Here is a 24,404-nt window from a genome sequence, read left to right as displayed (position 1 = left end):
TTTAATTCTCTTTTGGTTTATTACTATTTAAAAATCAGGTTTTGTATCCCCTTCTACAGAGGCTTCACCTTCCAACAGAACATACAAAAAATACACACAATAGAAAAAAAAAGATAGGTAGGTAAGTTGCTTTATACAAACAGGTCCCTAAGAACCCAAAAAGGCTAAAACAGGCTCGGTTTCAATAGAAGCAGGCCCATAAATAGGCAAGAGACTTCATTCAAGTAGGGAAAGAGTCACCCATCCTCACCTAAGATCCTTTCTTGCTCCACTGAAGACAATGGGAGGATTCCCAGCAACTTCAGTAGAAGCAGGACTGGGATTCATCAGAGCCAATGGCAAACTTTTCTGCTCCTTCCCTTCCAAGGCACTGTCTCTTCCATATGGCGTGCAGCCAGGAAAAAATACCAGTTTTCCTGGCTCATCCCACACTCATATTTCAGTTGTTCACTCTACAAGACATCTAAGAACAGCCTTTTATTTTCTCTCTTATTCTCGTATTTGCACTAATTGCAGCAAACTTTCAGATTACATCAGTACCTAAGAGAAATTCTGAGCCCAAGAGCAAGGCTTGGTTGATTCCTTAAGAGCCAGCAGTCAGTCTGACAGCTTTGCAGAGGGCATGTAAAATTTGCCTGGAGAAGGCACAAGTTTGTAGACACAGCAGCCAGAAAGGTATTAGCAAGCATAAGATTGATTTATTATAAAATCACTTACCCAAGGTCACTATGTAACTGCAGGATGCTCAAGAGCATTTATGGCTGCCAGTGGCTGCATGAAGTGACTCCATGGCCCACACGGAACACAGGAGCTGGGAGGGAGTCACTGGAACATCACTGAGACTCCAGTTACCGCCCTCCTTCAGCATATCTCAGCTCAGAGCACTTCCAGGTCTCCAAAACTGCAGCACAAGTATGGGCCACCCAGGAAAAGCTTCGTTCACATAAACCCTGAGAGCAGATCAACAGTGCCAGGCAGTCTTTAAATAAATTTAAGTATCACACCTTTCAGGAAAAATGTGGCCAAATGTTTGTTTAACTTTACATTACATCTGAAGTCAGTGAGGCCAAACATTTGTGACAGAGTTCAGCAGCATAACTGTGCAGCACAATTTGGTACATCAATTAAATATTGGCACGTTCTTACCCAAAGGTTATCATCATCTCATCTTACAGACAGGAACACAACACAGGAAGAGGCTAGAAATGACACAGAGTGTTAATTCTTGGTGAACAGGCCATCACTGCCGGCCACCACAGAGCGCACAGTTGTGGTTTTTCACTGAGGTGCCATAACCATTCCAACCATCACCACAACTCCTCCTCCTCCTGGGCTGCATCACTCTGCAGTTATGTCATAGCACTCTTTTAAAGTGCTGCTTTCTCTTTTTTCTTCTTAGCCAAATAGCTCCTGCTTTGTTTTACAGCCAACAGCTATTTGCAGAGGTGCACACATCCAAGGAGGCACCACACTGCCCAGGACGTGTGGAGGGTGAGGATCAAACAGCAGGCACACCACACTTTGCCAGTGCTGGTGCTGACTCTGTAGCAGTACCTGTGGCTGCAGCCCAGGAGCACTGCCTGCCCCCCCTCTCTGCATCCCAGGCTCAGTCCTCTGGAACATGCTGCCTTCTCACAGGCACAGGGAGCTGCAGCAGATTGGGCTGGAAGCCAAATCTGTTCCCAAGGGCTCATTCACAACAGCTGAAGGATCTTGTTTTGAAAAGGATGTTCAGGATGAAAAAACATGGCTCTTTCAAGAGACACTGGAGCCTTCCAGAACTTCTTTTCCTAGTGGGTTTATTTTTTCCCCCTTTTTGCTCATTTGTTTTGTCTCTCAGGGTAGAACTGAGATTTACTCAGAGCTTCTGTGAGCTTCTCAGAGATTCACTATGAGCTTCTGCTCTGTTCAAATAAAACTCAGCTATTGTGCCCAAGAAAAAGATGAGCAGTACGAAGCTGGCTTAATTTACATTTGGGTATTGACAATGCTGTTAAGGTAAAATCATAATGCTGAAAAAGCCAGCACGTTGTGTTGTTTAGTTCTTGCTCTCAGATTTTATGCCATGGTGATGATTAAAAATATTTTATTGTTTTTGTGGGTGGTAAAGAAAAACCTTTCCTGTTTCATTACTTAAAATTTTGGTGGCTGTTTTTTACTTTGTCCATTTATCTCTCATGAAACCCAAGGAGAGTTCTTGCTCTCCATTCATTCTTCCAACACTGAAGTCTGGAGTTCCTTTGAAGTTTACTTTGGCATCTACTTCCTCAAGCAAGCACCTTAAAAAAAATTAAAGCTGAAAGTGGTATCCCACTCCCGACTCAAGACATAAGTTTAGATATTGAATTCTAGGAACAAAGATTTAGTGAAAAAACAAGACACTAAAGTTACAACAGAGCCTACAAAATCTAGGTTAGCTTTCATACTAGCAATTCAATTAGTTGAGTTATAGACATTCAGTTACACAGCTCTTCTATTCAAGTCATTCCTTACTGCTGACAGCAGTTGAGGGAGGAACAGTAATTTCAGGGAATACATGGGAAATAACAAATATTCCCTAAGTCACTGGCACTCAAACAGGTCTCAAATTGTGACTGGGCATTTACAATTATTCAAAAGATTGGTAGGAAGACCAACTCCACACCATCTTAATAGTTCTAGGCTTTAAAAACAAACAAAAAAGAAACCCATTCCCCCGATATATAATACTTTGCCCTACTATAATTAAGGCACTGGATTGAGAGAAGGAAAAATCTGTGTTCAATTTCTGGTTCTGCTATCGATTTCCCGTATCATCATTGGCAAATCACTCAGGATTGAGAGCTCACATGCACATTGCCATGTGTCAGGTGAGCCACACTGTTTGCACACATTTAAGACGTGACAAATGCAAAGTCATGTTACCTAATTTAACTCAGCGTGGAAAAAATCACATTAAATTGCTTTACCTTGCATTTGTTCTGGATTCACATTTATAAATTCAGGCAACAAAATAAGCCTGAGAAGTTTGTGCCCCCACATTTAAGACAACACTTAAGCATGCATGTAAGTGGTTTTTAGTCCTTTATCTTTCATTCATTCTCTTATAAGCATCTATTCCTTTCTGTCTTTAATATTTTGATTATGAATGATTAAAGATGTTTTCTTCGTACCTAATACACAAGGCTTGAGCCTCAGATGAGAGGTTATGAGACTCCTATAATACAAACAAGTACTACAAGTCTGATTATATAAATTTGCATGAACTGAAGTTTTCTTCTTGACATGTGCACCAACTCAAACATTGGCTTGCAGTCCCTCCAAAGAGGAAGGCAAGGAAGGGAGGGTGGCCCAAATCAGAACTATCATCTACACACCAATTAAAAATAAAATGTAATAGCAACAAGCTACAGCTCAAGGCATGTTACATACTTCCCTTTGAACTCTGAACTTGTGAGGCTGAGTTTTCTGTTTGGATCTGTCTCATATTCTATAAGAAACAGGCATTTCCCAAAGTACAGAATACAAAGAATTTGCATGTAGATTAAATTACTGTCCAAAATTGAACAGTATGCCCCTAAAGAAGCAAAAAGCACTGAAAACACACCACAGCTAAAGATCTGTCCAACTTCCTACCGGCACTAGCCTGCACCAGCCTCCTGTGTTGGTACAAATCTCTCCCATTTACACTAGGATGATCTAGAGCTGTCATTTCAGGATTGTTAACCTCCTGCCTAATTGTTTCCCTGTCTGCTAGACTGAGAAGCAAGTAGTTTTTATTCAATGTATTAATGACAACTTAGTAAGCATTTTCTTTGACAAGCAGAATACACACTGTTTTCGAAGGCTTTGTTTTCAAATAAAGGCTTTTGTTTCACCAGGTCAAATTCTGTAGCATTCAAAATTAAATTCTGATAGGTGCAGCCAAAATTCAACCCACTTGTAACACTAAAATCAATGTAGGATGAAAGTATTCTATACTCTGGACTTAGCTTTTGGAGTTGAATTTTATGATTAACGCACCTTCTTTGAGTGCATATAGGAACACTGGGGACAAAAACTTCTGTCTTTCAGCATACAGCCTCAGTTCAACAGAAATTTTCCTTGTGGATTAATTATGAGCCATTACTAAATCAGTGACTGCAGCTGCATTTGCTAATCCCAACAAATTGTTTTGCTGACTGGAAGGCCTGCTCTCTCCTGATTTGCTTGGCAGCTTATAAAGTTGTCTCAGCACTAGATTTGTAAGGTATTTTTAAATGTTTTCTCACTTTTCTAAGATGTTCTGTTTTTACCTGTCTACTAATCTTACCAGTACAAGAGCAATTCCATGAAGCTTTAGTGGTGGGGTTTGTTTGTTTCACTGGTTTTTCCTTTAAAATGAGGTTCACACCTATTCCAGGATTCTGGGAGGAGATGACTGGAGAAGAACATGTCCTTCAGTCTCCCAACACAGATTAATAGCAAAACATCAAGTCCACTGCAACATGCTCTCAATTTAGAAAGTGCTGGTGCTATAAAGAGAAAGCCATTGATTATTCATCCTTGATTTATAAGTCGAGAGCAAGTACAAAAAGTAGCTTCTTACAAGAAGGAATCTGGGTCTTCTAACTCTGTAGAATTTGGAATGTAATTCCAAAATCCATATACTTACAAAGGCCTCTCTAATTCTAACGTAAAAACAATTTGGGAATATCAGTTAAGCATCAGCTGCAGGGTTTGGATCAAAATCACCTGGGCAGTGCAGGCTGTGGTACAACACCACTTTGTGTCTCCTGCAGCAAACGAGAACCTGGCCCAAGAGGGTCCGTCCTGCTCCAGCACTGTATTAATGATGGAGATAGATATTGTTTCATGGGATGCAAGTTCGGTGCAGGACATGCGCTCTTCAGAATGGCCTTTTTAGAAGCATTCAACACACAAAGGAGTTTACCAAATCACTACTTAAACCTTTGCTCAGTAACTCTCCCAAAAATTGTGATGTAGAGAAGATTCTTCACAGATATGAAAATAAGGAATAAATTCAGGTAACTGTTCTATGTGACTTTGAGCATCAACAGCAGAACCATAATTAAAACTCAGAGTATTCCTAACTCCTAACCCTGTGTTAAACAACATTTATACCTGGGTTTGGTACATAAAACCATGAGTAGTTACATGGAAGGAAAGTGAGGGTCGAGAAATTACATTATTTCTGCACAAGTGGTATTTTCAGATTAAATGGAATGTCCAACAGCCTGAAGTGCAGCTTCTTTGCATTTTGTAATAAATTCTTTTTCAAATATATGCTGTTTGCAATTTCTTTTCATTTGGAAAAGAAAGGAGTAACAGTGGCTTTTGCAAACCTGACTAGAGACAAATCAGGAGAGCATGACTGGCCAAAAAGCCCTGCTCACTGAGAATACAGCACAGTGCAGTATGGGATTCACATATTATTTACTGGCTCTCATTTGCACACCTTTTGGACAGGTGGCTAAACTGCTCAAAAACCAGACAAAACGAGGGGATGCAAAGTAACATACTAACTTCTTTAATAGAGTCCAATCCAATTAAACCAAAATCACTCTGTGAACCCCTGGGTTTATTCACACTAAACAAGTCAGTGGTACATAGTGTTAACCCGATAGCTGATTGTGTTCATCCCCTAGGTCCCCACATGAAAAATGAGCACCAGTCAACCAGACTGTAATGGTATTTTTCCTTCCTTTTTTTTTTTTCTTTTTTTTTTATTTTCATAAAAACTATTTCTTTCATAGACTTAAAACAACCAACTAGCCAAGTTATTAATTATGGTACATCTAAAAAAAATAATCATACTAACCCTAATGTGACTGCTGCTTTACGAGTGCTCTGTGTATCGCCTTAGACTGGCTTTTCAGTAGCAATTCACTACAACAGGTCCTAAAATAATAATAATAAAGAATTAAAAACCTGACAGCAAGTTTAATGGTCAAAAGTAATAAAAACAACCTGTTCTGAAAGGTGATTTTTCTCAGCAGTTCAGTCCTGCTGCAGCACTCACCGCCTCACAAAGGCAGAAGGGGATCAAATTCTCTCACCTTCTTTAAATATTTCTGGTTTTAAAAGGACAACTGCATTGTAACATTGTAACCTGCTAGGAACCATGGGGCGTTTTAATTAATGTTATATTCAGTAATGGGTCTGTTTTTTAAACTTACTGTTTTTCTGGGGGAGTTTAGGGAGGGCAGGGGAATAGAGAGAGAATAAAATCACAGCTCCCTGTAGCTGCAGCTCCCCAGGCACCTCAGTCACTAGGTCTGTCTCATTCTCAGACCAGTGCTGGTAACTTTTGATTACTCTCAAAGAACACAAAGAAAACACCACCAGCAGCCTCTAAAGCTCCATTTGTTTTGGGTCACGTCTCCTATTCAAGGCCACCATCTTCTGTAATTTATCAGCTAACGAAGCATTTTCTCCCTCTCCCCAGTGAAGGTTTAAAGATGGGGTAGGGCATGAGACAAAGAAGGAAGCTAAAATGAATAAAAAATTCTCAGCTATAGAACCAAATTTCATTATTTCCTCTTTCATTCACAGCATCTTATCATTATAGCCAGACTGCTGCTTTGCTTTGTTAAGATCCAAGTGATCTCATTTCCCCTCTGGCCCCATTGGTTGCTGGTCGACCTCTGGATCCACTAGGGATGATGCAAATGCTGACTGGACGATCTGAAACCCAAACGACTCCAGGAGAGACATGTTCTGTTGGGGTGAGAAGGGGGATCCTAGAGCAGGACCCAGGTCCCCCAGTGGGCCACCAAGGGCCCTGACGTGCACTTTCTGTATGTGTTTGTTCAGATAAGACTTAGATCTGAAAAAGCTGCCACATTCGGGGCACGGGTACTTCTTCTCTCCTTCCATCTCCATCTTGTTTTTGCTGACTGCCAGGTCACACGAGAAGGACCCATTGGTGCTCTGTTTCTCAGGAGTCTTGAGGTCACTGGTGTCAGAGAGGTCTCCATATGAATCAGAACTCTCAATCGGGTCCGAATGTGAACATTTCTGGCCTTCTATGGGAAAAAGAAAAGGGAGAAGTTTTCAGAATCTTGGCTTCCAAAGGAAGATATTTTACATGCATTAAAATAAATTAGATTGGTTAACACCTCATCACATTAATGCCTGTCACAACAGAATGATACACACTTAACATCCAGTTCCTCATATCCTAAAGCCCTTAAGCATAAGTCCCTTTTCCAAACCACCAGGCTGTTATCACAGCAACAGCTGGGGTTTCATTAGGGATTTGTCATGGTTCTGAATGCAACCATAATGGGTCTCTGGTTCATATAACACTTCTTGAATCCCAAGGATGTCTCACAATATTTACACCTCAGACACTACAAAAGGATGGACTTAATGATGAGTTTTCAACTGTGCAATTCACTTGCACACTTCTGAAATGCTGTTGATACTTTGGGGGAGTGCCTAGAAATTTCATGAAGTACAAACAAGACGTGAATAAACCTGGAAACACTCAGCAAAAGAACGAGCTACTGCAATTTAAGAAGTGCAATTCCATTTAGTCTCAAGGAACTCTTTTTCACAAGTGCAACGCTGTTAGAAGTTAACTTCACAACCTAAAATTGTTCTGTCTTTCAATACTGCAGTGTGAAACAGCAGAGGGGTTAGGGACATTACTGAACTTATTTGGATATATTTCCTGGCAAAGCCATTGGTATGTTGGAGTCTTCCCCATTCTCCTCTGGCATTATGCCAAGGAAGTTTGTTCACACTTTTTTGCTCAGTGCATGTGAATGAGCGTGAGAAACCCAGACATGCTCACTAAAGGAGTCTCTGAATACAAACAGGCTGTACCTACTATGAACTCTAAGAGAGCAAAGAACCACTTGGCACAACCCAAACGACAGATTTGCTCTGGACTCAGCATTACAAACCTAACAGGATATGCATGAAATCAATACACCACTGAGCTGGAATAAATCTCTTGTTAAGTCAGCACACCACCCAAAACTAAAGGGTTTCTGTAGTAACTCTATCAAGACTTCAACAAAAAAAAATTACACAACTCAAGCTTTCTGCTGGCACAGTGTTTGTTTAACCCAGCCCACTGTGTTCTCCTCGGCAAGAAAAAAAACCAGAACAAACATGGCTTTGAAGAATTTTCTGATGTTTCACTTTCACCGGGAATACTGACAGCTCAAACCAAGAAGCAAAAACCTATCCTACACAGGTAAACACACTGCTTTACTTATTCAGAAGTTAAATACTCCTCAGCTATGCTTACAATAACATCTTTTTCTCCCGCCCGCCAAGTTAAATGAATGTCAAAACAAGAAAGCACCGGTACTATTATCACCCTCCTCCTCTTCTCCCCAACAACTGCATTTGGAAGTGTAAGTTTAGCTACAGACAGCTGCCTGCACGTACAGTATGGCTCCTATCAAAACCAGAAACAGGTTTGACTGATGCGATTCAAGTGGAGTGGGACTAACGAATTTGCCCTCAGGCAAAATTCAGATGCTGACTGCTCCAAGGAACAGGGTCAAGATGAACAAACATGGCTTTTTCAATCTTCCAAACTGAAGAAGCTGCCAAAGCTTCACACAGCCTTCTGCCCATTTCCTTCCCCTAGACTTGTTAAATCTGCCATCCAATGACAGGTATTACATCCTATGTGATGCTATGGAATTTCTCTGCATCTCCCTAAGCTTCTCTCCAGTATTTTCCCTGTCCTTCCTCCCTCCCCTTTCTCATGCCCAGCCCAACACCCCACAACACAAAGTTCTGCACAGAGCAGCAAGGTGCAGAGCAGCGAGTCTCTTGCCTTTGATGCCATAGGTCCTGACGCAGTGGAACGCTGCTCCCCCATTCGGGATGGACTCCTGGTGCCTGGAGACCTGGGGAAGGGGAACACCGTGGTGGGTTTTAACATGGACCTTTAAGTAGGAGGCAGAGGAGAAACCTAAACAAGATAAAAGGAGATGAGATCCTGCCACCAGCAAAGACACACATCTGCCTTCCCTGTTCCTTTAATCTTTCTCTTGCTCCTGCTCCCTATTTTAAAGCTGCTGTTCCACCAGTTCCCTCTGACATGCTCACGTAGGAGTCCTGTCATCCTCAGGCAGTAATGCAACGCACACTTTTCATCAGACTGAGTTTGCTTTCTGTTAGCCACAAAGAGAGAACAGCCTCCTTAAAAACAAATTCTGTGTAAGCAAACCTAGCAGGTGACATGAAACTTTCTGGAAAAAAAGGCAGAAGAGACATTATACAAAAAGGCACCCATGTCTCTTCACCATTTCTCTGCTGCTTTATTTATTTTAATTAAAAATGCTTTTGTCATCTGAAAATACATTGGAAGATAGTTGATTTTGTGATGTTAAGATCTGAAGGAATGCTACGTAGTAACAATCCTTGCTGGTTTAGTGTGCTTTCCCCTTAGATTACTATAGCACTTATAGTGACTTCTAGAAGGCAGAAAGCTGAAACTATTGACTTTTTAAGGTATATGCTTTTGTTCAATAGTAATTTTTGAAAAACATTTCCTGCAGTCAGCTCACCCTGAGTTTTAAGAAATATACTAGAACTCGTATTTCGTCTAGTTAACAAAAAGTACTAAAAATAAATTTCAGTATTTTTATTAGCTCTGATCTGTAAGCGCCAAACACTGAAAATAAAAACATATATATCAAACAATTGATTTCTGAACAAAACAGTGTTTTACATTTGTGCATGTGCTTTTTAAAATGTTTTTTTTAAGTCTCACAAATAGTTTTTCTTTAACACAATAAATTATCTCACCTCAATTCAACCTCAGTAAGATTTACAGTTACTACTAGTACATCTGGAGCATATACGAGGCACAAGGAGGACGAACTTTTAAAGACTTCCTACAGAGGTAAAGCTGCCACCACCAACCAGCTTAATTTTCTGTTATACTTTGAACAGAGTATTATGGCCTTTTCATGTTAGAAACATTTTCCACTAACAACTAAGAATACAGCACAGGGCTCACCATGACAGACCCAGAGTTGCAGGTTCCCCTTCTGGAGAGAGAAAACCCAAGCCCTAGACTTTTTAAAACCAATATAGCATTTACAGCGCAAGTCCTTGCAAGAGAACTTTCATATTAATAATTTCCTTAAATTATGAGCAGATATTCTACCATAAAGCCATTTTTAGTGATATAACTGCATTTACATTTGATGATATATAATAATATATTAGGAATGCTGCAAACCAAATACTACACACCTCTCTGGGGTGGATTTTCTGACTGCAGCTGTTAGTTTCAGCTGCTGAATTTAATAATGAATGTGGCTTTACACAAGATTTCCCTGTGCCTAGCACACAGAATATGCCTCTACCTCGACTTTTATCCAGAGGTTATTAAGAATTATATATCCAGGACCTGCAAAAGCAAGAACTCCATAGCAACCTGCTGAAGGGAAAAGGGGCAGGCTGCTGAGAATGAACAAGAGGTAGTTACTGTGGACCCCTGAGTTGAAGATAAAAGTACAGAAAAGTAGACACATCACAACTGAAGAAACCAAGAACATACAGCTCTCAAAATACAATGGAGCAGAATCACCAAGGCCAAGTCGTCTGGGGAATTAATGTAAGGATATTATCCTCCAAAATAATGCAAGACCTACCCTCAGACACAAAATGCTGCATTGAAAATCTCACTGGGCAGCAAGAGAATATATTCTTACAAATGCCAAAAGTTCACTGTAGAACCAGTCTTTGACTGGTGGATAAAAGGGCACAGTGTACAGATATAATGGTGACACTTCCACCTATGAGGTACTTTCCTTATTTCCCACATGTGGCTAATAACCACATGCATGCTGAGATCAACCTCTTTGATGCAGTAATGCATTAAAATCTCACTGCCAAAAAAGGACTACATGCAGGTATTCTGTATTTTTCTACACCACAACTGACACAGGAAAGTCTGAACTTGTAATCTCCTCACACAGTATTTTTTCTGAACTCTGCAGTTCTTTTTGTAGAGTACATTGTTTTATATAATGAAAACTGCTGCAAAGTGTGTTAGTTCCCCTTTATGCACTTGGCAGATGAACATGTGAGTCATCAACTTCCATCAAAACCATAAGATTGCCAACTGCTTCATGGGAAACTATTTAAAGGGAGACTTTTTTGGGGTTGTTTTCATCCTAATTTTTTCCTGAAGCACTTAGCACTGGCCTTTTTATCTCCACCAGACTTTAATTATGAATGCCTGTCCTAGGAAGATGGGGGTTTACAGACCATAATCCTTCACTCTTAAAAGTCTCTTTCAGAGCAAAGTCAGACTAATCCAGAGGATAAAGTGGCAGTATTTTTCAGAGTAGGAATGTATTTATTGCTTTATTCATACACATCTCTCCACTTTGCAAGACAGGTTATTTCTTCATACCAGAAGAACCAAAATTAAAAACATGTATAGAGAGGAAATTATCTCCCTTTATATAAATGGGACCTGTCCCTTGATGTCTTAGATAATATCTATAAGGAGAGAAACTATAGAAATAATTACAGGATGCTGATGCTCCTTGTTCAAAAATTGTAATTTGGATTTAGCTGGAACATGAGGAGCATGTGGCTTTATTTACTGGACTCTATCCCCCATGAAATGTATAAGAACTCAGTGTGAAAAATAAATTCTCATTTGTGATTGGAATATTTACCCTTTTCCTAACTAATTTGATTCTGTGAAACAATGTATGTGTGTTTGAAACACAAACCCAAAGTTCTGAGATGCAGGTGTAATTGCTAATTACCAGCTTGAGACCTGCCAAAGTCATTAATCTCTTGAATACTTTGCAAAAGTCTACACAAGCGAATAAAGTTCCTAAGGATGGTAATAGAAGATTGTGTAACAACGCAACAGGAGCATTTCTTCTTTATTTAAACCGATTAAAGAGAATTTGTCTAAAAATGTGAGGCTTGAGCATTTGTTTCTTAAGCACATTTTAGACAAATTGTTTGGGGAAAAAAACCCAAAAAAACAACGACAGCTAAATACCAAACCAAAAAAGAAAAACAACCAAAACAAACCCAAGAATCCCAGGGGAAAAAAAACCAAAACAACACAAAACCCCCCAGAATCACTTCACTGTTTCCCTGGTTTAACAAGATTTAATTGCTTCCATGATTACTCTAAGCATAATAACTTCGAGTGAGAAAACAACCTGGAAAAAAACCATCAAATCACAGCTGGTAGTTTTTTAAAATTATACTGCCACGTTGTAAAAGAAATAAGCATGATAAACAAATGAACCACATGACATGGCAAACTATTGGCTACTGCTTTCTGCCAGGTACCGAGCTGCACCCCCATCTCCTAAAGCATTAAACCTTTAAAACAACATGAGACACTTCATTAAGTTCCACAGAAAAGCCTTCAGTTCAATGGGATAAACTGAAGGAGTCGAAGTCCTTCATTAACACTGGGAATGTCACCTTTTCATCCACTTTTTTTTTTTTTTTTAAGTGGCTAACATCCAGAATTCTCTCCACAAGCAGCTTGAGCTTGTAGAGCATTCTTGCTTGACAATTACTATATCCAGAACCAGCTAAGCTTCAATTAAAAAATACATCAGCACATTAGCCAAGGGAAGAATAAACAAAACCTCTCTGCACAAGCACCTCAGCCATGTCACAGCTGTGATCAGGTTACTGTGTGTGGCTTCTGACTGCACCAATGCCTATCAAATACGTATTTCTAGTCCAGAAATTTTCCATTAGACTTCATATTGCTAGGCTCTACAGTTTAAAAAATAACTATTTAAAACAGTGAACATTATCCTTTGATTCCAGAACACTTGGGATTAAAAATTCTGCTGTCATTGATCATAAATCTATAATCAAAATTTACAGCATAAAACGAGTTTACAACACAATTGTTTGACAAATCCAGTCCGTAGCTTCCCCTTCTTATGAATTTTAACACTTCCTATGAAATTTCACATTATTCATTATTACGTTTTTTAAATCCTGATGTAAACTGAAATTCACAGCAGACAATTCTGACAACTCCCACGAAATACACAAACTGTAAGAAGAAAGTAGGTGCTTAAAGTTTGCTGTACAACCGATTCCCTATCCGTCTACAGAGAAGTATATATTTTATTTAAATTCTCACTGTACATTTAGACTTGTAAAATGTGAATAAACCACTTAGTCATTTTATTGTTTGAATGCCGGGTCTGTCTTTGTCACACTGGCTCCATTTCCAAAGAGCTGCAGTGACATCCAGTGGTAGTTAAGTTGAAATTCAAGCTTACGAATCTTGGAAACAAGACAATTCCCATCTAGCTTCTGTTTGGCACTACTTTCAACGGAAGGAGAGCAGGAAAGCACCTGGATCTCCAACAATATCTTCCATGTTGTTGCCACAAAAAGAACTGGGATAAGCTTAAGCTGTTTTTCAGAAGCCAGGCCTTCAGCTGAAAAGGAGGGCAAGCTTCATTTCACACCATCTACCTGGATCTTCAAAATCTGAAGATTTTCAACCCAGATGCCTTTTCCATTCACACTGATACCAGCAATTCAGGATTTACAGACTGTTCACCTGGAAACACCTCCCTTGCAATTTAATGCCTCATTACTCATCAACTCCATAAGCTCCCTGAACAGTCTGCACATTAAACACAGAGGAGCTTTATTTTCTCAAAAGATTTCACCTCTCTTAAACTAGAAAAAAAGAACATGTCAGGAAAAAAGACTAATCAGAAAAAACAAGATCCCAAAACACAGCAGCAATCTCTTCTAACACCTACTAGCTATGTATACTTGTGTGAACCAAAAAGACTTTTTTGAAGCTGTGAATTAATCCCTCAAAAAAAAAAAAAGACACCAATAAGTCAAAATAATTTTTCCAGCTTGCCTTACATCCCACAAAGCCTAAACTTCCAACTCTCTCCAACTGAAGAGTACCACAAAGAGATGGAAAAGCTTCACAGATTTAGTCATATGGTTTAGTTTTACATAGTGCTGCATAGAGCAGGGAGCTGGACTTGGTGATCTTTATGGGTCCCTTCCAACTGTGAAAAGCTGTATTTGTACAAATAAAGGTAAACCACATTTCTAGTGCTCTTTACAAAGTATTTTTTATACCTGTACATTAGTACAAAGCAGTTGCTTGTGTTAAGAGGGAGAAGCAGCTTGACTCTATTGCACCAGGAGGTTAAGTAATACTTAGTAATACAATGTAGATTTATGTTCAATGTACGATTCTCAACTTGACGTGTATTTCAAAGACACAAAAACACTCTTCTTCCAAACTGACTGCAAGGGCTCAAATCTAATCAGGTATAGAAAAAAAAAAAAAAAGAAGATGTATGTTGAACAGCAGCAAGGCAACTTATCATGGTTATTGTATAGGGATCTGGCTATCTAGCAAATAAAATTTGCTTCAGATTTAAACTGCATTTCTTTGGGAACTATCTGCCATGTGAAAAGGCCAGACCTATACTCCATCAGTTTCATGGTTAAGTATTCAGTAGGAAAAGCAGAGTATGTACACAAATAGGGTACAACCTCCTCCTGTTGCAGAGAGTCACGCAGCCTTACAGCTCCTCTTGAGTGCTGTCCCATCCCAGTGGAATAAAAAAATAGTTTCTTCATTACCTCGGTTACAGATAGTGCAGAAATTGCTTGGTCCTTCACTATGCTTCTTCAAGTGATCTGCCATATATGCTGCTCTCAAGTACTTCCCACACACCTGGCATGGAACTTTGTCTTCATGACATGCCAGGTGTGAGCGCAGACGGTCACGCGTGGCAAAGGAAGCATTGCAAGTCTGCAGGTATAACAAGAACCATGTGACTCATCAGCTCTGCTAACAGCACTGATATTGTTGAAGATATTTAGTATTCTTTAGAGTAAATACCTTAGATACTGTGCAAACACAAAAAATTACATGATGCACAAGCCATTTTCCCCCAGATAAAAAATTCAGAACACCAACACCTTGCACAAGATGTAATGTTACTACTCAAAAGAATTAAAGCAGCAAGAAAACAGCTCTGACACACTACAGATAGTAAAACTTACACCAAGATAGACTTGTAAGGTTTTAGCTCCTTTCTGAGGATGAAGATACTAAAATTTTAAGTAATATTTAACAGAAGAAATAGCAGAAACCACTTTACTCTGTTTACAATAAATTCTGCCATTTCACTGAGCCATTACAAGCACTTTAAACCACTCAAATGCCCTCTCTGTCATTTTCCTAAATTCTACTCTTTGATGAGCTAAATCTAACTTCAGTACACAGAATTCTATTGAAGTGTGAAGACATGCAAACAAAGGATAACAGAATTATCTGGGATGACAATATGATGCGAGACAGTAGAAGAGTCATCCTGGTATCCACAGCAGCAGTGCAGACAAACAGTACAAGTGAAGCCTCAAAACTGAGCAGGTATCAAAATAACTGCATGACATTGTAATCTGTTTTAACTTACCCCGGTCAAGATATCATATTCCATTACTGCCACAAAACAAGCTTGATTTGGCATAAGATAATTTTGATTCTATTTGCCCACTTTCCAGCTGAAATATGTATAATAAGTGAAGGTTCCCTCCCATTTTTATAACCCCAGCAATGGGCAGGCAGGCTGTGCCCACAGCCTGTTCTAGCAGCCTGCCAGTTCTGAAAGGCTTGCTCTGTCTCTAATGTGTGAAGGGAAATAAATCACCAGCAATATGCTGTACAAGGGCTTAGGGTTATAGTCTAAACCATTTCACAAGTGCAAGAGGAGAAACAAAAGCAAACACACATCAGAATGACCAGACTAAGCCAGAGCAGTGCCATTCAAGAGTGTACAGTGTTTTGTTCACACCAACTTCATATAAAATAACAGTTTTAAGAGATATAACCAGAACCCCCAAAGAAGTAATTTGAGGCTGTTCACTGTCTTGGTAACTGGGTATATGCTGTATTTTTAAATATCAGTGTGTAATTAAACCATTATTTCAATAGAGATAAGACTTGTTAAAGTAACAATCTTAGTAAAATTCAAAAATTATAATTCAAGTAAGTGGAATTGATAATACAGAAGAGGATAATGTAATTAATTACATAAAATTCAGTTAATCAAGAGCTTAATCCAAAAACCACTGAAGGCAGCTGAAAAGAACCTATCAATTTCAGCAGGCTTTACACTCATTCGATCCTGTGAGATGCTTAAGTGTGGAAAACTCCTATGAAGCTGAGGCTGCTCTGCAGCAAGTACAAGACTTAACACCCAGAGGATCAGGACTTAATGAAATTGAAAAGGCAACAGTAAAATTATCTGGATTTCTGCAACATACACAGTTTAACTAGGCCCACCAGTCAAAGATTTATAAATTACAAGTATTGAGGTTTAAGAGGCAAATTCTTGAACATGAAAGATGTCTCTTCATTTGTAATCTCAGTACACAGCGCTGAGCAAAACAGGTGCAGCTTTCACTTATTAAAGTTTTCTTGGAGGTAAGCACTCTCTTAAGGCAGGATTGCAGCACTGATACGAATCAATCTGCTGGGTATCAACTAAAGATATATGACTAGACTATCAACAGTGACAGCCAAGAGATCCATCATCAATAACTCTCAAGCTATGGAGCCACAGGAAGGTCCATACCCGAGCATTGGGAGTGCATTAGCCGATGAGAAGCAGACCAGAGACAAATCACATAAATACAGCGATGCCAGAAGTAAAACCAAATTTATCCCACAGTGAACTTAGCAAGTTGAAAGCTTAGGCAAAAGCAGTACAATAATTCATGTGTTTGGTTTCTCTCTGTTGCTGCTGAGTTGTGTAAAGCTCACCTTTGGATAAAATATATAATAAATATATCTGCAACAAAGCTTAAAAACAATAATTAAGTCCAGTGGAGAAAGCAAGAACTAGTTTAGCTGAATCATAACAATGGGAGACAGGACTAGGGTTAAAGAAAATCCCAAAGTTAACATTCAAATAGTTAATATTTATAAAAGGTATAGAGAAAAAAAAAGTTTTATTTTATGAAAGATGTGAAGGGCTAAATGAGTGCTAAGTATTTGTCATTAATTGTTAATCATAGAAGAAAACTCTTCAGTGCTTTCCTATCAAACATTGCACAGGTATATAAATAGATCAAAAAGAATATATAAAGTTCAAAAAACATTGTTTAAGAAATACCTCTTGAAGTTTCAACTTTTCTATGGATGTGGATGTCTCTGAGCTTATTCCATGGTGGCTGCCATTTTCCTGCTAATAGGCAGGAAGTAAGAGAAATTAGGACAGGAAGAAACTCATTCTGCATTGAAATCAATGGGATACGCACTGGACTTGGGATGCCAATTAAGTTGTGCTTTAATTTAACCAGCATTTTTATTTTTTATGTAATTTGCCTGATGAACAACCTGTCTTGTCTCTTAGAGGAGCAAACTCCTGTTTTCTCCCCTTGTTCTTTCACGTCCACAGATTTTCAGATCACCATTTGCTCCCAAACTGCAGCCTGACTTTCACAGATCACACGCCAAGGCCGACAGCTTCACCCCATCCTGTGGGGTCAGGAACTGAGCTGCCCCATTCTGGCCATAAAACTGACTCCCTCCTTCTCATATAGCCAGAACTCAGCTGTCAAACTGGGGAAAAAAAGTGTAAATTCACCAGTGCAACAATCCAAGGGAAAAGATCCAGAGTGCCATTTGCCTGGACACCAAAGCAACTTCTTAGATCTGATTTCTCAGCTGCTTTGGCTCTGTGGAGATCTTCCCTAATCTGAGTTTATTTTAACAGTAATGAAAAAGCTGGAGACAAGACTTTGGCATCAGGTGCTAGAGGTGCTGGAAGCTAGGATACTTGTCTAAGATCTGTGAAGCACAGCCATTATTTCAGGGGGATGAGTGCAGGATTACAAACTGAGCACTAAAAACTACTGCTGTTGCAGGGATGTTCAGCTTAAAACTATCCTGTTTCTCATACTTTCATTTATTCTGAAGTTGGGTTGACACCTTCCCATTTTTGTTTTTGTACTCCAAAGTGTACTGTGATGCCACACCAACAAAACATTATATATCACCAGTTTGTAAAGACACCTCAGAGCTCAGGTAAATGGCCAGTTTGTTTAAATCATAACAGAGCACAAATTCCAAAAATGCCATCACAGCGGAAGATTCTGGACTGCTCTGCTGTTTACTGACAGAGTAATTCTCTTTCCTGGTAAACATAAACAAAGCACAACAATAACAGGAATTTTCAACAGGATCTGAACAGATTCAAAAAGGATGCTCAATGCTGTTCAGGCTGCTCTCAGGGGGAGCTAATTTGCCAAACAAAATCAATGGGAAAAGACAATGGAAAATGGGCAAACAACATGCCAATATTAAGCTACTTTCCTTCTTGGTGGCCAGATCCTGTGTTAGATACATATAATGAAACAGATGTGTAACTGATTATGAGATAATCACAAGGAGAATATCATCAATTTATTCATCAGTTTTCATATTTGAAACAAGTTTTCAGTGACTGCATCCCTTCTGTGGTTTCTACAATATATAGCAGATCTGTGCATATTCAAGAAGACTTTCTAAATCTGACAGGATATTGCAAAACATTTTCTGCAAATACACAACAGGTCATTAACAAATTTTCAGTGCTTTAAGATTCACAAAAAAATTCACTTTGCAGGGCTAAGCAATCAAAACTCAAGGACAACCCAAGCCTGAAGGATAAATCTCAACTCTGCCTTGATGATTGTAACCTCTAGCCTGTACCTTTTAACTGAAATGAACAGTGTATACAGTATTATGACACTTTAGATAACACACAGTAAGAAAGACTGTTCTTGGAAAGTGCTATCACAAAATACATGTGTCTAAGGAAATGGATTTGAGCTTGGCTGTGCCATCTTAGCATCCATGTTTCTTTACTTCTGAGCTTAGTGTATCCTCTGATTTACACGGAGTTGATATTCAATATTCTTAAATCAATGTTAAACTATAAAAGAATAATCAGTCATCACCTGGCAAAGGACAATTCATAGCTATCCATGTTATTTGTAAACAGTGTTCATCCAGTAATCTTGGGATCAACTAGCAAAAGACTGATGAGTGTCTGTTCATGCTGGGACGTAAACATTCATCATCAGCTCATCCACAGACCTCTTGCTGTCCCCACACTGTGAATTCTTTTTATGAGTGGAATTTTCCTGTTTGTATAAATCTAACCCATAAATCATCTCAAGACGCTTGAGCCAATCCAAAGCTTTATACAGGACAGGCAGTTAAATCAATGTGACAGTTCTGTGGCCTGACTTTCAAATGTGCTGGGCTTTCACAGATCATATGGATGTCAACAGAAACCTTTACATGGCTCCAGCTGTCTAGAAAACTTCTCAGGAGTCTTAAAATTTCAAAACGTTTCAAAACTCTCACAGTTTGAAGGAAATATAGGTGTGTCAAAACGTGCAACAATGCAGATCAGGAGGCAGCAATCATGTAGGACTGTCTAGGTTCATAAAACGTGGTTAAATATTTTAGAAGAAAAAATCCTCTAACCTTCACTGTCCCCAAAAGAAAAAAAAAGAATAGAATCTTGCTTCAGCTTCTTTAAATAAATATTAAATATTTCTTCAGAAGCCAAGCATGGACACTGTTAGCCCAACAACTGTTTTAAAAGTTTGTCCAACATCTCTCTGATGGCAATGTGTGATGGTGGAAGCTGATTCTCAACTTTGTTTTAATTGATACTTCCAGGCACCTTTTAAAATATCTGCCTTTATTTGATCTTTCAAACCTTATTAACTGTAAAAAACTATATACAGTATTATGACATTGTACAACAAAGGATATTGTGATGTCATTATTTATATTCTCCCTGAGATAAAAATAGCTTCCAATTTTGCTCAGTGCAATGTTCTGAAGGCTATGCAATTTTAAAAAATAATATCTTGACACATGACGATAATTACAATTTACTCATTTTTTACTGAAGTTATTATAAAAAAATGGAGTCAGCATTGGAGCCTCCTGATGGCAACAACTGCAATTAAAAAAAAAGGGAGGGAATCATCAGTGACATCAATTCCAAGCCCAGGTGGCTGGGTAAGAGATCCAGGGTGAGACTGGGACAGCACAGTAGGGAAGAACACGTGGTAGAAGGGGGAGAGGCAGGAGGACCAAAGCTGTAGATGAGGTGAGGTGGGATGGGAGGGATGTAAAGCAGATGTCACTGTGGAACACTGTTCTTTACAAACATTTATCCCAAATCACATATACATGGTATTTCTACTGGTACTTCAAAATTGTCTGCACACATAAATGAAGTGCCAAAGATTACCCACATCATCAATCTAAACCCCTCTGGCTCCTACCTGACACTTGTGAGGTCTCTCTGAGGTATGCACCTGTTTGATGTGTCCATTCAAGTGGTCTGGCCTTAAAGGAAAATACACATAAACACACTTAAAACAAATACTAAAAATAAAGTTACAATTTTAACAGGAAAAAAAAAAAAAAGAAAAACGAAAGAAAAAAAAAATCCCCATGCTTAGTATCTATGACAATTGTAATGATATTTAACTTTCCAAGTCCCAGCAAATAACTGGGACTCTACCTTGTTATGTACCCTCTGCAACTTGCTAAACAGGCAGCATTTTATCAGAAAGAAATAATGACTGAATGTTCAGAGGAAACAGGAAATAAAAGTTATGATTTTCAAGCCTGCATGTCCCCATCCAAAATCCTATTTAGACCTTAACAATCAGGACACTGTGATTTACAGTTGCTGAATTATTTGAAAATCACACCCTTTTGGTTTTGGTCCTAAACACAGATTTAAAAAGCCAATTTTAAGCACCTCGTGCAAAAAGACTATCTAAACTCTGTTGCTGTGACACATTTTCCACCTGCAAGATGAAAAAATACTCCTGACTTAAAACTTGGTAGGGAGACTGCATCAATAGAAATAAAGTGCTCTGAACATTCCAACTAGAAGGTGCAATGGAAGAGCAAATTTTACTGTAGAAAGTTAGACCATGCTTCACAACCAGCAAAGCCTAGTTAGAAGAAGAAAGGACTTGAAGAGCTGCAGATTGTCCTGGTGGGAGTTTCTCCTAGTGGGAAGAAAGCTTTTCATTGTATGAGACCAAAACTGCTTGGAAACAAGTTCTCCACCCTCTCCTCCCCCAACTTCCCAGGCGCACCAATGAGAGGGCACGGGATGGAATTCACGCACTGCAGACAGAAAATAGGCTGGACTGCGCGGGGAGGCTCCTAAAGCCGATGCTCCAGCGCTGGGCTGGAGCGGTGTAACCGGACAGACTGGTTGGGGTCCTTCTGGGTACCTCAAGCCCAGCAACCTCACGTGCTGCGCTACTGAATACAGGAAAGGACATCACGCTTCCAGCTTCCTCTGGCTGCTCCTGAGAGGGAATACTGAAACTTTTAAGAGTCTCTAGTTTTCATTCATACTTCGGTTTTACAGATACGGAAACGGTTTTGTTGTTAACTTTTGTAACAGCATTCCCGCCTGTTCACATGATCTTACTGGGGAAAATGAGAACTACACGTGTATGTCTCACTTCCCCTTAATGACAAAAACCTTTCATACAGCAACAGCCGAAATCTTTAAGTGTCAGTAAAAACAATAAAACTTGGCACGCGGTCCCGGGTAGCACTATAGTAAGAAAACTACTTTCACTTCTAGCCACAGATGAAATTTTCATTTTGTGACCTTCCATCACTCAATCTGCAGTCCTTATGAAGATGCATCCCTAATTACTACCGATTTAAAAGAAAAAGGGGGGGGAGGGGTTGGGCTACATTTTCATAGTTTATTTCAATAACAGAAAGTTCCTTTATCAAAAAGACAGGGGACAAAATTCCACAATTTACACAGCCTGGTGGCCTTTTGATTTGTTTTCAGATCTCGAGTCCTTCCCTCACGTTAGAGCAAATCAACTGCTGTAAAAAACCGACTGCTGGTACAGAAATAGCAGAGCACATCCCCCTCCCCCCCACTACTTCTACACTCAAAGCGAGCGGCAAACTTCCAAAAAAGTTTCGAATTCATTACCTTAAGACTATAAGATACCACTAACACAACTACGTGTACCAAACTACTTATTAAATTAGCTCCCACAAACAGCGACAACAAAAAATCAGCAACATTAAATGCACAGATCTTACGTATGTTGCAGGGCAGAAACAGGATCCCCTTCAGAAGGATGTAAACCCAAAGGACACAAAGATCATGTATTAAAAGATACTTGATGCTGCAGCCTTTGAAATCTCACCTCTTCCTTCACATTTGGGTGATAAAAAACATTACGAACTAAGAGAAATGAAGGGAAGTTAAGAAAAAGAAAATTTAAAATGGATACGAGAAAAATAATAATCTTGAGATGTATTATTTTGCACTTCAACAGCACCTTCAAGCTACCTACACATCAGCGATCTCAAGACACTTCTGTGAGGCAGGTAATTATTCAATACCCATTTCACAGAAGAGTCGTTTGAGGGAGAGACTAACTGACTTGCCCAAGGACACGCATACACCAACTCTGGGACAAAGCTGAGAACCGTTAGCCAGAAGCCAGCTGACTCCCAGTTCGATGTCTTAATTACTTTTAAACCTTTCCAAGAGACTGGAATAGCATCTCAGAGGAAATGATGGAAGTCTCATTCCTTTAAACATTCTAAAGTGGGACAGTCATGCTACCCTAAGTACATTTCCAAGAGATAGGAAAGTCAACTTCCTAGGTCTCTGTTTGTGGCCATGGTCCACACAAGCACTCTCTTACCTGGAAAAGCCTTTTCCACAGCTCTGGCAGATGTAGGGCTTTCCCACAGAGCCATCATGCGATCGAACATGATAGGACATCCTGTCTTTTCGCTTGAACCGCAAGCCACACACCGGACAAGAGTAAGGCTTTTCGCCAGAGTGTGACAGCTTGTGCCGATTCAGGTGGTACACGTCCCGAAAAATCTTGCCACAGATCTCACAGGCCACCTGTTTCCTCGTCCTGCTTCTTTTTCGAGGTGCGTCGGGGTCATCCTGACCAGGAACACCATTTTCACCCAGTCGTGGGGGTGGGATGTCTATGTAGCCCAACTGTAAGCTTGTCACCCCATGTTGAGCCTCGTGCTGCCGAAGACGATTAGCATCCGTGAATACTTTCCCACAGAGACCACAAGGCAGGATACCAGCCTCCCGCAGGCCCCCTGGGGTACCAAACATCATGGAGTCCAAGAGATTGGCTTTACGGGGACGCCCTCTGCCCCTCTTGGTGCTTAAAGTGGGGGCGCTAGCAGCAACATTCTGGAAGGGTGAGGCCAGCAGTGGTGGGGATAGAGGTCCTGCCACCATGGGCAGGCGGTCCACACCCTGCAGGACAGGTAGGGAGGACTGCGCAGCAGTGAGCGCAGCCCGCGTGGCCTCATCTTCAGGCATGCCAGCAATGCCATTGCCATTGGGTGCCAAAGTGGCACCGTTGGTCATGTCAAGAGGGAAGCCGAGGTCAGCAGCACCCGGACGGAATAGCATAATGTCAGGGCGTGCGGGGGGGACGAGGAGCTGCACGTTGGACTGCTTGATGACCTCCTGGCAGATGTCGATCACAGAGCGCATCAGCAGGAATTTGGCGGCCGTCATGAGCTCCGGGAAGCTCTCCAGCCGCACCACGATGCGCGACGTGTAGGCGAAGTCCAGGATGTCTCCGAACACCTTGGAGCTGATGGTGTGCATCTCCAGCTCCCGCCCGCCCCCGGGGGCTCCGCCGGCCGCCGCCGCAGCCCCGCCGGCCGCCGTCTCCGCCGCGCTCCCCTCCGCTCCGCCGCCGCCACCACCTGCCCCGTCGCCGAGCTGCCCGCTGAACACCGACTCGAAGTACTCGCTGCAAGCGGCCAGCACGGCGCGGTGCGCCGGGAAGCTCTCGTCGCCCACGCGTAGGAGCACGTCGCAGAAGCGGCCGCCGTTCTTGCGCTGCTGGTTGAGGCTGTGCAGCACGTCGGCGCTGTGCCGGCTCACCTGGTAGGTGTAGCAGCCCGACGAGGGGCCGCAGGCGGCGGCCTCGCTCACCCGCTCCATGGGGGCTGCGCCGCCCCGCCGGCGCCCGCAGGGGGCGCGCGCGCTCTCGGGCCGCCCGGCGGCGCGCGCCGCCTCCTCCTGCTCGTTCCCCGCCCCTGCCCGGGCCGGCGGCGCGCGCGCGGCGCTCCCTGCACGGCGCGAGGGGCTCGCGCGGCGCGGGGGGGGCAGACAAAGGCTCGGGCGGCCGAGGCGCGCGCGCGGCCGCGCGAGCCCCGCCCGGGCCCGGCCGCCACGAGGCGCTGCGGCCGCGGAGCCGCCGCGGGAAGGGGCGTGCGCGGCGCGGCGGCTGCAGCCGGGAGGGACGGGGGTCCGGCGGCGGCTCCGGGCTGCCGGCTCCGTCCGTCCCTGTGTGTTTGGAGCGGAGGAAAGATGGCA

General features: G+C 41.2%; 1 protein-coding gene across 5 annotated transcripts; it reads right to left on the bottom strand.

Annotated features, from left to right (window-relative positions):
- Positions 1-24,171, bottom strand: PATZ1 (POZ/BTB and AT hook containing zinc finger 1). 5 transcript variants are annotated; one of them, XM_030286015.4, is made up of 6 exons: positions 22,744-24,162; positions 20,314-20,377; positions 17,136-17,207; positions 14,596-14,767; positions 8,783-8,920; positions 1-7,007 (listed from the first exon to the last, which is right to left on the bottom strand). In XM_030286015.4, exons 1-6 carry the CDS (start codon positions 24,027-24,029, stop codon positions 6,589-6,591), a joined length of 2,151 nt encoding a protein of 716 aa, XP_030141875.2. In that variant the 5' UTR covers positions 24,030-24,162; the 3' UTR covers positions 1-6,588. The 5 variants fall into 5 exon arrangements, with proteins under 5 accessions (XP_030141875.2, XP_030141878.2, XP_030141876.2 ...); XM_030286018.4 differs by lacking the exon at positions 8,783-8,920 and having other exon boundaries at positions 22,744-24,166; XM_030286016.4 differs by lacking the exon at positions 17,136-17,207 and having other exon boundaries at positions 22,744-24,159.
- Positions 24,172-24,404: the final 233 nt, after the last annotated feature.

This window comes from Taeniopygia guttata, chromosome 15, assembly GCF_048771995.1.
Source record: "Taeniopygia guttata chromosome 15, bTaeGut7.mat, whole genome shotgun sequence".
Lineage (NCBI taxonomy): Eukaryota > Metazoa > Chordata > Aves > Passeriformes > Estrildidae > Taeniopygia > Taeniopygia guttata.
Note: the sequence above shows the minus strand (reverse complement) of the source record. Positions and strands in the feature narration are given on the sequence as shown.

What these genes read in the sequence shown, in the direction of transcription:
- PATZ1 (XM_030286015.4), bottom strand. Translation starts at nt 24,029, where the DNA reads ATGGAGCGGGTGAGCGAGGCCGCCGCCTGCGGCCCCTCGTCGGGCTGC. An exon ending in TGTGGAAAAGGCTTTTCCAG is followed by an intron (nt 20,378 to 22,743) that starts GTAAGAGAGTGC and finishes TTTTCCTTTAAG; the next exon opens with GCCAGACCACTTGAATGGAC. An exon ending in AGAGACCTCACAAGTGTCAG is followed by an intron (nt 17,208 to 20,313) that starts GTAGGAGCCAGA and finishes CCTGCCTATTAG; the next exon opens with CAGGAAAATGGCAGCCACCA.